The sequence below is a fragment of the Nasonia vitripennis genome, chromosome 5 (assembly GCF_009193385.2).
Source record: "Nasonia vitripennis strain AsymCx chromosome 5, Nvit_psr_1.1, whole genome shotgun sequence".
Classification (NCBI taxonomy): Eukaryota; Metazoa; Arthropoda; class Insecta; order Hymenoptera; family Pteromalidae; genus Nasonia; species Nasonia vitripennis.
In genome coordinates, this window is record NC_045761.1 from 23,356,475 (window position 1) to 23,372,159 (window position 15,685).

The 15,685-nt window shown below is 42.1% G+C and overlaps 2 protein-coding genes and 1 long non-coding RNA gene across 5 annotated transcripts; 2 read left to right on the plus strand and 1 right to left on the minus strand.

Moving 5' to 3' along the window:
- The first annotated feature begins 2,254 nt into the window (after positions 1-2,254).
- Positions 2,255-15,317, plus strand: LOC100678007. Its single transcript, XM_008209019.4, has 4 exons — positions 2,255-2,383; positions 2,482-2,646; positions 10,494-10,637; positions 10,720-15,317. The coding sequence occupies exon 4, from the start codon at positions 10,740-10,742 to the stop codon at positions 15,213-15,215; it is 4,476 nt and encodes a 1,491-aa protein (XP_008207241.1). The 5' UTR covers positions 2,255-2,383; positions 2,482-2,646; positions 10,494-10,637; positions 10,720-10,739; the 3' UTR covers positions 15,216-15,317.
- Positions 2,518-4,284, minus strand: LOC116417606. Its single transcript, XR_004227853.2, has 2 exons — positions 3,411-4,284; positions 2,518-2,633 (listed from the first exon to the last, which is right to left on the minus strand). It is a non-coding gene; the product is annotated as an uncharacterized LOC116417606 (long non-coding RNA).
- LOC103316246 lies at positions 5,093-10,239 on the plus strand. Of its 3 annotated transcripts, none has more exons than XM_016985548.3 (2): positions 5,093-5,315; positions 5,401-10,239. In XM_016985548.3, exon 2 carries the CDS (start codon positions 5,436-5,438, stop codon positions 10,071-10,073), a length of 4,638 nt encoding a protein of 1,545 aa, XP_016841037.1. In that variant the 5' UTR covers positions 5,093-5,315; positions 5,401-5,435; the 3' UTR covers positions 10,074-10,239. The 3 variants fall into 3 exon arrangements, with proteins under 3 accessions (XP_016841037.1, XP_016841036.1, XP_008207240.1); XM_016985547.3 differs by having other exon boundaries at positions 5,094-5,343; positions 5,426-10,239; XM_008209018.4 differs by having other exon boundaries at positions 5,094-5,315; positions 5,426-10,239.
- Positions 15,318-15,685: the final 368 nt, after the last annotated feature.

Here is a 15,685-nt window from a genome sequence, read left to right on the forward strand (position 1 = left end):
ATGAAATATGTGTCGCATAAGCGATCGAAGCGCCGAGAGTTCCGGGAAAATGACGGTATAAAGGATTTCTAATTCCTGAACGCAGCTGCTGCGCAGCTATTACTCGCGGCGACGTATCGCGCATTGCGAGCACGTCGTCGAGCGGCCCTTGTTTACATATCTCAGAGCGGAGCTGCCGGCCTCGGAATCCCAAATCAAGCGCTGCTGATGCTCTTCTCCGGACACGTCTTAAACTCTGATTAAGGCGCTCTCTGATGTCCGGCTGTAGCTTCTTTCCCTAAAAATGCCATAACTTAGTGTGTGTGTGTGTGTGTGTGTGTGTGTGTGTGTGTGCGTTTCGCTTTAAATATGCGGATCACGAATTTTTTAAGATCAATCGGTTCTTATGAATAAATTAAAACAACAAGCGCTGCACACTTCTGTCCAAAAATACCCATCAGATCAGATCCACTGGTCCGAAAGGTGCATCACCTCGCACAATACCGAGAAAGCCCGAAAAATCTCCCTCACGTGAGAGAACCGCTGCCCGCAGTGATGATCTCCGCCCGAGATAATACAGTGCAGGAGAGGCACCAGGGCTCACTTCTCCGTAAAGTGAGAAATAATAAGAGCAAAGCGTTTCGGCCTAGAGCCAGAAAGCGAGAAAAAGGCACAAAAGCCAGGGCTCTTAACTCCAAAGTCAAACCGCTGCCTCTGCAGACTCTCTATAACGAGATTATACACGGCTACCATTCGCTCTGACCGTCGGCGGAAAATAAATATTTTGAGAGCTCATTGTCCCGACCGCTGCCGCATCAGTCCGGCAGATGCATATACTGTACTCCCGTCGTCGCAGTCATTGTGTCGCGAGATAAGGCCTTTGCGGTTCGCTATATCCAATTGAAACGTTCGCAGTTATTATATACACTGCAGTAGTGTTGATTTTACGAGAGGACTTCGTGACTGCGGTTCGGCTCTCTTCCGGGGTATACACGCATTGACGGCTTCATAAAGAGGCGATTTTCGACGGCGCAGGTGTGCGATTTCCGCGGGGGCAAATATTTGTCCAGCCGAGAGATCGACTCTATAAAAGTCACTTAGTTGATTTTTCCCTCGAGTTATTGTCCTATAGAGCGATTAACTCCGCTGCCGACTTTTGCCTTTTATAATGTAACAATAAGCTACTTCCTCTTGTCGTAGATTATACATAGAGAAAAGCTACCGTTGTTCGATTCGGAGAACGATTAATTCGAAATAAGCTACTCTCGCTGCATTCCGCGTTCGTATAACTCAAAGTTTCGCGCGCACCTCACGTCCATATGCGCGAAGGGGCGCCAAAGTTATATACGCCCAGCCGTCGGACGCCTCCGCAATCAAATTACCGCCGGCCATGCATTATTTATCACGATGCTCGCGTGTGTATATATATATATATATATATACGACACCTGGACGCCGTTCGAGTTTATTGCCCGCTATATTCTTTTCTCCAAATCGAGCCTCTCATATCTCTCGTGATTGGCGGCTAATCGCTTTCTATTTTTTGAATTAAAATTAAGCGCTTCTTTTAACGCATATAGTAGAATCTAGGGAAAAATCAGCCAACGCGAGCGCTTTTAAAGAGGCCTAATAAACTTACTTACAGCGGCGCTCCTGAATATCGATTTCTAGATAGAGCCGAGAAGCCGACCACTTAACACGTCAGCGCAGCCCAATAATTAAGGCGAATTTTCGCTCGGTTATACGGAAAGAAAGAGGGAGAGAGAAAAAACAGAAGCGAGGGAGGAAGGAAGGCGCTTTTACGCCGACGATTAGACGCTAAGTAAAGTTTGAACATGTGTGTGTGCGTGTTTATACACACTTGCGCGACGCGTTTAACTTTCATTGCAGCGACTTTCATGAGGAGAATAAACGTCCTCCTCTACGGGAGGTCGTCGGTGCTGCTGCTGCTGCTGCTGTGTATATAAGCTGCTTCGACCCTTTGCGTGTATTGTTGTAGGTGTAGTACGGACGCGAGGTGTATTAGAATTTACGAGGCTCGTCGTTAAAAAATACAGGAAGGGCAGAGCGCGATCATCGTGTACACTCTTCGTAATGAAGTGTACACTTATACGCTGTTTTTTAAGAAAGGCCTGATTGATTCGGTTTTTTTAAATTATCGCAGGCAGGATTTCGTTTGAATTTCGCGCGCAAAATGCGCCACCTCCTACAGCGTAGAGGGAGAGAGAGAGAGAGAGAGAGCGATAAGGCGCGTGCGTCGCAGCTCCCGCTCTGCTCTCGGCGCCTTTCCTTTGTCGCGACTTTCTCGCACACGCCGAAACTTGTTTTGATTGTTTGATTACGCTCGATAAGAATTTCGCGTGGATTTTGTTGTTTTCTGGGGCTGAAGCGTTGAGCGACGGAGGTACTTGTATTGGCGATGCTACTCGTCGTTATTTTTCGATGTGTCATCGCGATTGTTATGGGATTTTAAGTCGTGAACTCGGTTTGCTCGAATTGTAGGTTATACTGTTTGTTGACGTTCTCTCACCTGTTGAACCTGTGGAGACTGGTACCAAAACCGATTGCGTGTAGCCGACCGGTTGCCGTTTTGTCGATCCTGAAACGATGTAGGCGATGCTGTGGGCTCTGGGGTGTTTCTTCCATCGACGTTCCTGAAAGAGGAAGGTATGTGTATTCGCGGTTTTCTTCGTTTCTATATTTTGACAGAATATTGCGTAAGTTGTTTGAAAATATGAGTAGGTTTGTTGGGGCTAGGTCATGGCTCTTGGAAATGTTTATAATCCTCAATGAGAATGGCAGTTTGATCAGCTGAATAGAGTATAGATTGAGTTTTGTGAAAAACTTTCTCTTGGATAATTGGAGAGTAATAATATTTACTCAAGATTTATAAAAAAACTTTTTGAACTTTTATATTTTAGTCCCATTGACAAAGTTGTTTGAGGGCTTCGAGCAGTGTTCGTCAGAGTTTGTGTTAACGCGAGGCTGAAATATTTGGATACTAATAAGCTGAGCTTTGGAATTCAAAGCGAATAAGTTACAGTACCTGTGGATAACTTTTTGATTATGTATCTTTCCAATATCCTTAAATAATTCTAAAAATAACGCTGAAAGTAGTTATTACTCTGGTTTGCCTATTTTTAAAGTTTATACCAGTGCTGACTACACAGGTAAAAACAATGAGTTATTAACAGTATCAATGATCCTGTGGTGATCGGTTATAATATTAAGTTGGCCTTGCAGGAAAAGCAATCTATCATTATCGAATATAACCTACTCAACACGTCACAAGCCATTCTAGATAGTCCATTTACTTTAACTAAAGTAAAAAATAGCAACACAACTTTACTCAAGTGTTCCAAATCACTCTACTCCCACAAACTACTCAACGAAATTCAAGATTTCCCAAAAAACACTTCAAAAGTACATACCAAATCTCCGAGACAGTTCAAGCACTGGGACTACGCTCTGCAGCTCGGTGCTCACCTCGTCGTTTTCGTGTGTGCAGCCCAAGGGCCATAAAATACTCGTAATGCACGCCACGGTTGGTCTTTTTCTCTCTCTGTCTCTCGCGCACATGCACACACAATCACCGGACTCTCGCGCGCAAAGATGCCAGCACGTATTATACCGGCCGTGTCATAATTGATTCGCGGAAAGGCACGAAAAAACGTCCTCCTCGTTGAAAATCGCTAATGACAGCAACGGCAGCGCGAGTCGCGCAGTACGCAATAATCGCGTTTTAATGCGCGCTAATCACCTCCTCGAAGAAGACGTTATTCCTTTTTCGCGCGAGCGAGGGGCAAAATTAGCGAACGCATTCAATTTGTTGTTGCTTCTTTTACCATCAGGCCTACTCCGTGAGAGAGAAGGCGAGCTTTTTATTATCCTTTTATTGTGATTGTCGGCTCTTTTACAATCCCGCAATCGCGCGCACACGAGGTCTTGATAACGGGGCGCGAGGCTGTAATTGCTCTCTCTCTCTCGGAGAGACTACTACCTAGAACTGTGTGTGCGTGTGTGAGGTAGATCGAGGTTATGTTATGCGAGAGTGAATTTATCGCGGGGAGATTTCGAGGTTAGATAAAAAGGCGCGAAATTTAAAAGCGATCTATCTGAGCCGACAAGAAAGCCGGACGATTGACTCGTCAAATTCGATAAAGCCCTCGCGATGTGACAATAATAATTCGAAAAATTCAAAGAAAGCGTCGACCCGCTGACGAATGCCAATGTAACGATTTTTACGAGCGCAAGAACGAAATATCGCGAGAGAGAGAGAGAGGAGACGCGTCGTATACGTCAGTCGCGGTCGGTATTAACGAACAGCCGAAAAAACACGAGCCGCTCCTGCGAGACCACTGCATCATGTCATATCCTCCTGCGTGTCCCGCGGCCGTGTCGCGCAGTCGAATTCCACGCACGTCCCGAGGACGGCGTGGAATTTGCGCTATAGCAGCATCGCCCTTATACACTTGGGCTTAACGAGCTTCGCATGTGTGTGTATGTGCCTATATGTGGGTGGACGGAATGACGAGCGAGTTGATATAGGCTGGTTTCTGGAAAAATCGTGAGGGTTGTGGCTGCGTGGAATAACGAACAAAAATAAAAAATTTAGAGGAAGTAAAAATTCTACGCGTTAAAAGTGATGCGGATGTATATTCAGAGAAAGAGCGGAAGAACCTGACGTAATCGCATAGCCCATATATTCCAGTAAGAAATTCAACTTCTCTTTGTTCAGTTTTGCTTTAAAAAAATCGCTAATTACAGTTTAGATATATTTGCTACGGCCGTTTCTACGAATCTTTAAAAATAACCGAGTGTATTTTTGTGAAACGAAAGTAAGCTTTTCTTGTGTATAATTTTTAATTGCTTATTAGTATGCAATAAATTTAAAAACGCGCAAAATGCTCGGTGATGATATCTTTGTTCAAGTATAGAACTACGCAGGTGAGTGTGAACCGAATTTCAAAAACATTTCTCAGAATTCCTTATATTCGTAGGGCGGGGGGAGGGCTACAGAGCCGCTGTATAAGACAATGGGTATATACGACACGTCATCAAGATTTTGAGCAATTATAGCTACATGTGTCCTTATACGATCTCGCGAGAGGGCTAATGACCTAAGGTGAAGCCTCGTCTTGTAAACAGTTTGACAGAAGCTTTCGTAGCGTAAGGATGTTTGCAGACGCTTAGCTTAGTTTTTCAAGCTTCGAACATTATTCAGTTCTCCCCGTGCCGTACTAGTTCTCATTGAGTGCGTATATGCTCTTGTACTAGATATCGATGCAGAGCGACACTTGACACCGGCGACCACTACAACCAGCGAATGCTATATAGTGAGTAAACGAACGATCGAAGAAAAATGTACTAAAAGTGTTGACTTTTCAGCTGTAGTATGTTCGTTTGGAATCCGTTTTTAAGATAATCGAATTTTCTTCAATTCAAGATAATCGAAGATGAGCATCGAGGAGAGAGCCAGAGCCAGGCGTCTGAGCATAAGTAGCAGGGAATTACTTATAGCAGCGATGAAAAACGACCTGAAAACAATTGACGACCTGCTGAAAATCGGCGTGGACGTGAACTACAAGGACCGAGACGGTAACGCAGCTCTGCACTATGCCGTCGAAGGCGGCTCCGTCAAAGCGGTGGAATTTCTGCTATCGAAAGGCGCCTCACTGAACGAGAAAAACAAGGACGCCGAGACTCCGTTGGACGTAGGTAAACGATTGAATAATCGAGAAATGATCGACGTATTGAAACGGCAGACTTCGCAAAACGACGCAGTGCTCGAGAAAGAGCCCGATCATAGCCAGAGTTCGCAAAATTGTAACAATGCGCCTACGACTGATGAAAGTATGCTGGGAAGAAGAACAAATTTGGAACCACCGAAACCTACTCGAAATGAGGTTGTACTTGAACAAGAGCCAGCTTCTGACCACAGCTGCCCGATACAGCGACCAAACGACTCTGCTCCTGGTGACGCTCAAGAAAACAATGAGAATATGCCGGAAAGAAGGAAGAACGCAGTGCATGGTAATATCTATCAGTTGCAATTGCTGATGCTGTTCCTGTACCGCGGTGTATCCCACAAGTATTCGTTTCGCTTGGGCACCGAAATCCAAGAAGCCAAAAAATTCGACGACTTGGTTTTCGAGTACGACGTTCGAGGCGAACGGGTGTATCGGCTTTTGCAAGCCAAGCGCAGACTGGACGAGAGCAAGACGATCAACGCTGGAAACTTGCTGTCGGAGAATGACGGAGACTTCAGTTTGGTCAAATACTTTTTCTCTTATCTGGCATTGAAAAAGGACAAATTGTTCAGCGGAGGCAAGGTCAAAGACGTAACTATTTGTACGAATATCGACTTTGACATTCAAAATTTAGAACGAAATGGTATAAGCGTTGAAAGAATAGAAGAACGGGATGAAATATTTGACGTGAAAAGCGCGAGAAAGGAATCTGCGCGTTACAGGTTCAGTGAAAGTATCGTCAATTTGATGAAGCCGAAATTAAAGAGTTACAATTCGCCTAGATTCAGGAGAACCGAAAACTACACAGACAGCGACATCGGCGAGTTCATCAAACGTCTGGTTTTCGCAGTAAATCGGCCAAACGAGGACGAATTAGGCCACATTGTCGAGAACGAGATATGCAAAGAGTTTGATTTCATAACGGCTGAAAATGTGTACAACAAGTTTTTCATGTCGATGTTGAATTGGCTACAGGGCAAGGAAAGAGGCGTTTTTCTCTCTTACGAGGATGGAAAAAAATTCTTCGTAGAATTTAACAGAACGATCCAGCTTTGGTTTGGAATAAAAAGCCCAGTCGAATCGTTTTTGGGCAGGACCGAGTTTTTAAAAAATTTACATGAATTGATGTGCTCAAAGAACGCAAAAGATGAAAAATCGCAATTCGTTTGCGTGAGCGGCCTCGGTGGAGTAGGAAAGAGCGAGTTGGCTAGAAAATATGTGAGCGAATACAGCCAAGACTACGACAATAAAATAGTGTGGATCAACGCCGAAAGCTACGAGACTCTTGCCGATTCTTTCCGCAGGTTAGCATGCGACCAGTTGAAAATTAGCACTCTGAATGCAGACAACAAGGAAAAGAAATTAAACTCCACCGTCGAAGATGTCTACGCGTTTTTCAGTGACAAGAAGTGTCTTTTTATCTTCGACAATGCTGAAAAGTACAAAAGCCAGGACGAGTTCGATAATGGTATAGAAGTTTTTCTACCAAGTTTGCCAGATGCTCGTAATCGACTGCACGTCCTCATTACCTCTCGCAATCAAAAGTGGCCGAAAAATATAAAAGTATTGTCGCTGGATGTATTTTCCGAGAACGAAGCGACGAATTTTGTCAAAAAGTCTCTGAGCTTGAAAGGTAACGAAGAATGTGAGGAAGTGAAAAAGTTGGTAAACGAGTTGCAGCTTTTTCCCTTGGCTTTGCAACAAGCAGTGGCGTATATAGGCCTGCAAGATGAAAAGTTAAAAAATGTGGGATCTGATTTTAAGATTAGCAACTATCTGAAAAAACTCAAGCAAAAAACAAAGGAATATTTGCAATTTACGGAAGGTAACGACAATGATTACTCGAAGACGACTTATTCCACTTGGAACGTCACTATTGAAGCGATTCGTCAGAAGGAACATGGTATTAAGGCTTGTGAAATTTTAGAAATTTTGTCTTATTTTGCGCCCGCGGATATTTACGTATCGACAATTAAAAGTTTAGTCAAGGATGAAACAACGTTGGCTTCTGCTATCGACTTGCTTAAACAGTATTCGATAGTTAATGAGGAAAACGCCAAGTTATCGATGCACAGATTAGTACTTAAGGTGATGAGGTTGCATTTGGAAGAGCGAAATAAAGAGCAAAAAGTTTTGTACAAAGCTTTGAATTTATTCTCCACGCGTACTCTGAATTCAGAAAATATAGAACATGCAATATCCGTCTGGAATAACACAAGTAAATACTGTGATTTGTTAGATCATTTTTCGGCGCTTTCCAATGATATTAGCACATTTCTCATGGATAACTGGAGGTATGAGGAAGCCGAATTGTTTGGAGTCAAGGCTTCAAAGCGGCTAGATGCTTTGACTTCCAAAACTCACGCGACAAAACTTAATCTCATAGCAACAAAAAAAAATACAGCTTCAGCTTTGCACAGACGTGCTAAATTAACTTTAGCCATAAAATATTACGAAGAGGTTTACAGCTTGCAGAAACGTATGCTCGGACCAAGAGACCTTGATACTCTTGAAAGTAAAAATCAAACAGCTATTATATTCACTGAAATGTGTCAATATGATCGTGCTTTACAACTGTACGAAGACATTATCGCGATTAATAGCAAATCTCTAGGGAATGTTCATCCGATTACTCTAAGAACTCAACTAAGTAAAGCAAAACTTCTGAGCCATCAAGGAAAATATAAAAAAGCTCTAGCGTTACTTAAAGAAATTCTTGCTATCAACGAAATGGTTTTAGGAGAAAAACATCCCGAGTGTTTAAACATAAAGAGCAGGATTTCTGACGTACTTTCACATCTAAGCCAATTGGACGAAGCTAGAGCAATAGAAGAAGAATTGGAACAAGCTAAAAAACAACCACGTTGTGCTAAGAATAACCTGGACCAAATTTTAGTAAGAGCTGATAGGGGAACGACGCTTTTACAACAAGGGAGATACACCGAAGCTTTAAGTCTGCTTGAAGAGGCATACACAAGTCACACGAAAATTTTTGGAGAAGATCATCCCGGATCTTTAAATATTCGTCGCAATCTCGGAGAAGCATTGAGGTATTTAGGGAAACTTGACGAAGCATTAAAAATTTTTCAGCAAGTTCATAAAAAGCAGATGAAAATTTCGGATTCTACAGATATTATGCAGACAAAGGAAAGCATTGGTCACGTACACCTCGAACGACAAAACTATACTGAAGCTTTACAGTTTCAACAAGAAGCATTGAAAATGTGTGAAAAAATATATGGCAAAGAACATCCGAAATATTTTCTTATTAGCAATTACATCGCATTGGTCTTTCTGCTGCGAGGCGACTATGATACAGCGCTGAAATATGGCAAAGAAATACTTGAAGGTCAAAAAAAGATTTTTGGAGATGATCATTTGGATATTTTGTCTACAAAGCATACCATAGCTACAGCCCTTCATAACAAGGGAGAACTTGACGAAGCGATCAAAATTTACAAAGAAATTGCCAATTTAGAAAAGGATTCGGCACATCCTGACAGTTTAGCAATGAAAGAGAAAATAGTCGATATACTCTGCAAGCAAAAAAAATTGAAGGAAGCCCTGCAGCTTTGTAGGGAAATGCTTACTACTCAAGAGAAGGCATTCGGAAAAAACCACAAAGATACAGTAATGTTACGACACAAAATGTCAGACATGTTGTATCAAACAGGAAGAAGGTACGAATGCCTGAAAATATTACGTGAGATTTCTAAGATCGCTGATGAAGAAGTTTGGAATGAGATGAATGTTGATAACTTTAATCAGAACTTGAGACATATGGAAATCGAAACTGCGATCGCATTAACTCTTGTGATAAAGAACAATCCCGATGGCTTACGGAAAGCTTTGCGCGAGGGGTTGGATGTTAATACTGCCTCAGAATCTGATGATGAGACTTTGTTACATTATGCCATCAGCTGTAATCATAGGACGATTTTGGAGATATTATTAGAAAATAAAGCCGACGTTACTTTAGGTGACGTTCACGGAAACACGGCTCTCCACGAAGCTGCGAAGATTGGTATGCCGCATGCTGTCAAACTTTTACTCAAATACGGTTCCATTTATAACAAGCGAAATAAAAGAGGCGCGACACCACTTGACTTGTGTAAAGAAGAAACGGTGAAAAAATTCTTGACGACAGTCGAAGAATTGTTTGATGACGCGAGAAAAGGTAATCCGGGAATCCTTGAGAAACTCGAAAGCATGAAATCTGACGAACTGAAGGCTGTTCAGGAAGCTCGAAACAACGATGAGAAAACGCTGCTGCAAGTAATTATTATGAACAGGCACGTAGACCTTTCGCACAAGATGCTAGAATTGATTCGTGGAAAAAAATAGATTTAAGAAGCGATTGTGTCCCGTAAGCAATTCAAGTTTATGTTATTGTATTTAATTGTGTAAGTTGTGAATTATATGCCCGCAGATAATATATTTTTACATTGTAACGATAAGCATTTGTATTGAAATTTTTTTATAAAATATAAGATCGATTATAAAAAAAAAATATTACTATCTCTTTTCCTTTTTTAACCCATACCAAAAATTATTTCTACCACTTTATTTAATTTTTAACCCAGACACATTCTTAGAAATAGTATTGAATCAAGTAAAATGATATAACATAGACAAAAAAGTTTGTCACTATTAAAATTGTAATTGAATTGAAAAAATAAGTGCTATTTTGATGTTCAGAAATTGCAATGAATCCTCATTTTAATTCCGTTATCATAGTTTTAATTTCTTACAGTATTTATGTAGCGTGTTCTAGATATCATTGAAGCATACACACGCATCAAGTCCTGGTACCAAGTCGTTGGGTTTGCGCAGGCGCAAATAGAGCAGCGTTTGTCTATTATCATTCCGGGACAGTCCCAGACTCAAAAAATTGTCAACTAAGTAAAGGTATTTAAATGAAAATTCACTGAATATATTTTTTATACGATTTTAGATGCACAATTGATCAGAATTCTTTTATTGGATTTAGGATAATACCAGAGTAGGACAATGGATTGCGAAGGTGCGATACGAGCAAGACGACTCAGCATAAGCAACAGGGAACTCATTGTCGCAGTGATACGCAACGATGTAGTCCAATTGGACGATCTGCTGAAAACTGACGTAGACGTCAACTTCAAAGACCGAGATGGCAACACAGCGCTGCACTGGGCCGTCGCATGCGGTAACGTGAAAACCGTCGAGTTGCTTTTATCCAAAGGTGCGTCGACGCACGAGAAGAACAACAAAGCTGAGTCTCCATTAGAGATCGGTAAACGCAAAAACATGCGAGAGATAATTGACATCTTAGAACCACCGAAACCTTCTGACCATAGCTGCCCGATAGAGCGACCAAACGACTCTGCTCCTGGTGACGCTCATGAAAACAATGAGAATATGCTGGAAAGAAGGAAGAACGCAGTGCACGGTAATATCTATCAGTTGAAATTGCTGATGCTGTTCCTGTACCGGGGTGTATCCCACAAGTATTCGTTTCGCTTGGGCACCGAAATCCAAGAAGCCAAAAAATTCGACGACTTGGTTTTCGAGTACGACGTTCGAGGCGAACGGGTGTATCGGCTTTTGCAAGCCAAGCACAGACTGGACGAGAGCAAGACGATCAACGCTGGAAACTTGCTGTCGGAGAATGACGGAGACTTCAGTTTGGCCAAATACTTTTTCTCTTATCTGGCATTGAAAAAGGACAAATTGTTCAGCGGAGGCAAGGTCAAAGACGTAACTATTTGTACGAATATCGACTTTGACATTCAAAATTTAGAACGAAATGGTATAAGCGTTGAAAGAATAGAAGAACGGGATGAAATATTGGACGTGAAAAGCGCGAGAAAGGAATCTGCGCGTTACAGGTTCAATGAAAGTATCGTCAATTTGATGAAGCCGAAATTAAAGAGTTACAATTCGCCTAGATTCAGGAGAACCGAAAACCACACAGACAGCGACATCGGCGAGTTCATCAAACGTCTGGTTTTCGCAGTAAATCAGCCAAACGAGGACGAATTAGGACACATTGTCAAGAATGAGATAAGTAGAGAATTTGATTTCATAACAGCCGAGAACGTGTACAACAAATTTTTCATGTCCATGCTGAATTGGCTGCAGGGCAAGGAAAAGGGAATCTTCCTCTCGTATGAAGATGGAAAAGAGTTCTTCGTGGAAATCAACAGAGGCATACAGTTTTGGTTCGGAGTGAAGAATCCAATAGAATCTTTCACGGGAAGAACAGAGTTTTTGAACAATCTGCATACAATAATCCGTGCAAAGGATACCAAAGACGAAAAATCGCAATTCGTTTGCGTGAGCGGCCTCGGTGGAGTAGGAAAGAGCGAGTTGGCTAGAAAATATGTGAGCGAATACAGCCAAGACTACGACAATAAAATAGTGTGGATCAACGCCGAAAGCTACGAGACTCTTGCCGATTCTTTCCGCAGGTTAGCATGCGATCAGTTGAAAATCAGCACTCTGAATGCAGACAACAAGGAAAAGAAATTAAACTCCACCGTCGAAGATGTCTACGCGTTCTTCAGTGACAAGAAGTGTCTATTTATCTTCGACAATGCTGAAAAGTACAAAAGCCAGGACGAGTTCGACAATGGTATAGAAGCTTTTCTACCAAGTTTGCCAGATGCTCGTAATCGACTGCACGTCCTCATTACCTCTCGCAATCAAAAGTGGCCGAAAAATATAAAAGTATTGTCGCTGGATGTATTTTCCGAGAACGAAGCGACGGATTTTGTCAAAAAGTCTCTGAGCTTGAAAGGTAACGAAGAATGTGAGGAAGTGAAAAAGTTGGTAAACGAGTTGCAGCTTTTTCCCTTGGCTTTGCAACAAGCAGTGGCGTATATAGGCCTGCAAGATGAAAAGTTAAAAAATGTGGGATCTGATTTTAAGATTAGCAACTATCTAAAAAAATGCAAGCAAAAAACAAAGGAATATTTGCAATTTACGGAAGGTAACGACAATGATTACTCGAAGACGACGTATTCCACTTGGAACATCACTATCGAAGCGATTCGTCAGAGGGAACATGGTGTTGAGGCTTGTGAACTGTTAGAAATTTTGTCTTATTTTGCGCCAGCGGATATTTACGTATCGACAATTAAACGTTTAGTCAAGGATGAAATAACGTTGGCTTCTGTTATCGACTTGCTTAAACAGTATTCGATAGTTAATGTGGAAAACGCCAAGTTATCGCTGCACAGATTAGTACTCAAGATGATTAGGCTGCATTTGCAAGAGCAAAAAAGAGAGCAAGAAGTTTTGCACAAAGCTTTGAATCTATTCTGCACATGTGCTCTGATTTCAGAGAATATAGAACACGCAATATCCGTCTGGAATAACTCTAGTAAATATTGTAAATTGGTTGATAAATTTTCGGCGCTTCCTAATGGTATTATTCATTTTCTCCTGGGTAACTGGCGGTTCGAGGAAGCTGAATTGTTTGGAGTTAAGGCTTCGAAACGGCTAGATGCCTTGACATCCAAAAGTCACGCGACAAAACTTAATCTCATAGCAACAAAAAAAAGCGCAGCCACAGCTTTACTTAGTCGTGGCAAATACGACTTATCTGTAAAATATTACGAAGATATTTATAGCCTGCAGAAACGTATGCTTGGACCAAAAAGTTTGGAAGCGCTCAAGAGCAAAAAGGACGTGGTTCGAGCATTTATGGATTCTGGTCAATATGATCGTGCCTTAGAGCTTTGTGAAGAAATTCTTAAAATTGAACATAAGCTTTTGAAAAAATTTGATCCTAATATTTTGTATACTCAACATGAGAAGGCAAAAATATTGAACTATCAAGGAAAGTACAAAGAAGCCTTGCCACTACTGCAAGAGGTTGTAAATTTACGAGAAATTATACATGGCAAAAATCATCCCGAAACTTTGACAGCTAAAAGTAGCCTCGCATCCGTCCTGGCAAATCTCAGTAAGTTCGCTGAGGCTTCAAAATTAGAAAAAGAAGTATCTATCAAAGAGGCGTTATACTTCGATAAACATCATCCAGATCAATTAGCTTCACGAGCAAATAAAGGAATAACACTTTTGCAGCAGAATAAGCATGAAGAAGCTCGACTTCTGCTTCAGGAAGTATACGAGGGTTACAAAAAATATTTAGGGGAGGATCATCCAGATGCTCTGTCTGTTCGACGTAATTTAGGAGAAGCTCTGAAAGGAGTAGGAAGGATCGACGAAGCATTAAAAATTTTCAGATCCGTTCACAAAAAGCAAAAGGAAATACTAGGCCCTGATCGTCCAGATAGTATATTTACACAAAACAGCATAGGCCACATTCTCCGTATGAAGAACCAGTATACTGAAGCTTTGAAGCTTTTTAAGGACTCTTTAGAAAGAAGTAAGATTACGTTTGGAGAAGAACACCCTACGACTTTGAGGGCTGTCAATGTTATAGCTTCGATATTAGTGGACCAAGAGAAATACGATGAAGCGCTCAAGTACTCTCAAGACATAGTTGAAATTCAAGAGAAAACCTTAGGAGACGACCAATTGGATACCTTATCAACGAAACACCTCATAGGTATGATATATCATAAAAAGGGTCAGTTGGACAAGGCTTTGAAAATATACAAAGAAATTTGCGATAAGGAACGAGACTCAGCTCATCCTCACAGTATCCGCACCAAAGAAAGTCTCGTAGAGATCTTGTTAGATCAACACAAGTACGAGGAAGCTCTGAAGGTAAGGAAAGAATTGCTTCAAGCTCGAATAATCGCATATGGAGAACGAGACAAAGATACCTTCTTGACGAAGATAGCAATAGCAGACTTGTATCATCGCACGAAGAAAAATTTCTCCGCCCTGAAAATACTGCGCGAGATCGCCAGTACCGCGGACGACGAAATCTTGGAGTACTTGGACGCGGAAAAATTCAACAAGTGGCTGGATAACTTGGAGATAGAAACCGGCGTGCTGTTCGGGATCATGGAAAAAGACGAGGCCGGACTTTTGCAGAAGTTGTTCGATGCCGGCCGAGACGTCAACAGCGCGGACGAAGACGACTGCACGTTGCTCCATTACGCCGTGATGAATCAACAAATGAGCATAATAGATGTACTACTGAAGAACGGAGCCGACGTTACTCTGGTCGCTTTCAACGGAAATACTCCCCTTCACGAGGCCGCGATAATCGAGTCGCTGGACATCGTGAAACTTTTGTTGAAACACGGCTCGATATACAATGCTCGCAACAAGGAGGACGCGACGCCTCTCGATCTGAGCGAAGACGGAAGCGTCAGACGTCTGCTGACGATCGTGGAGGAGCTGTTCGACTACGCGAAGAAAAAGGACGCGCGGATTATCGAAAAACTCGAAAGCCTCGAACCTGACGAGTTGGAGGCAGTGCAGAAGACTCGAAACAGCCAGAAGCTGACGTTCGTGCAGATAGTAATCATGCACCGGCAGAAAGACTTTTCCGACAAGGTGCTAGGGATCATTCGCGGTAAATGATTATTTTAAGAACAGCCTTTTTACATTGTATAGAGTAATTTTTGTACTTCATTTTTGTAAAACTTTTATCCTACATTAAACAAAAATCAATATTCTTTACAATTTGCAGCGTACGCTTCATTTCAAACGCAGACAGAAAAAAAACCTCGCTTCAAGCCCGAAAAGCTTCGTGTCAGAGCAGACACCGGTCGGCTATATTCTCATTGTTGCACACGCGAGAGCTCTCGGCTCGCCATGTAATTAACGATAACATCTCCCGCGGAATTATTCATTGACGCTTGAACAGCGCAGCCCACGAGGCGCGTGTGTGTTTCTACAAGACAGAGGGAGAGAGTCTCGAAAGGATCGACACACGCGTAGGCTTCTCGCTGATGGAGAATAAATTTCTACACTCGGATCTGGGTTACAGCCTCTCGATATCTTATCGCGGCGGGAAATTAATTCGCTCGATTGATTACAAGCCGACTCGC

What these genes read in the sequence shown, in the direction of transcription:
- LOC103316246 (XM_016985548.3), top strand. Translation starts at nt 5,436, where the DNA reads ATGAGCATCGAGGAGAGAGCCAGAGCCAGGCGTCTGAGCATAAGTAGC.
- LOC100678007 (XM_008209019.4), top strand. Translation starts at nt 10,740, where the DNA reads ATGGATTGCGAAGGTGCGATACGAGCAAGACGACTCAGCATAAGCAAC.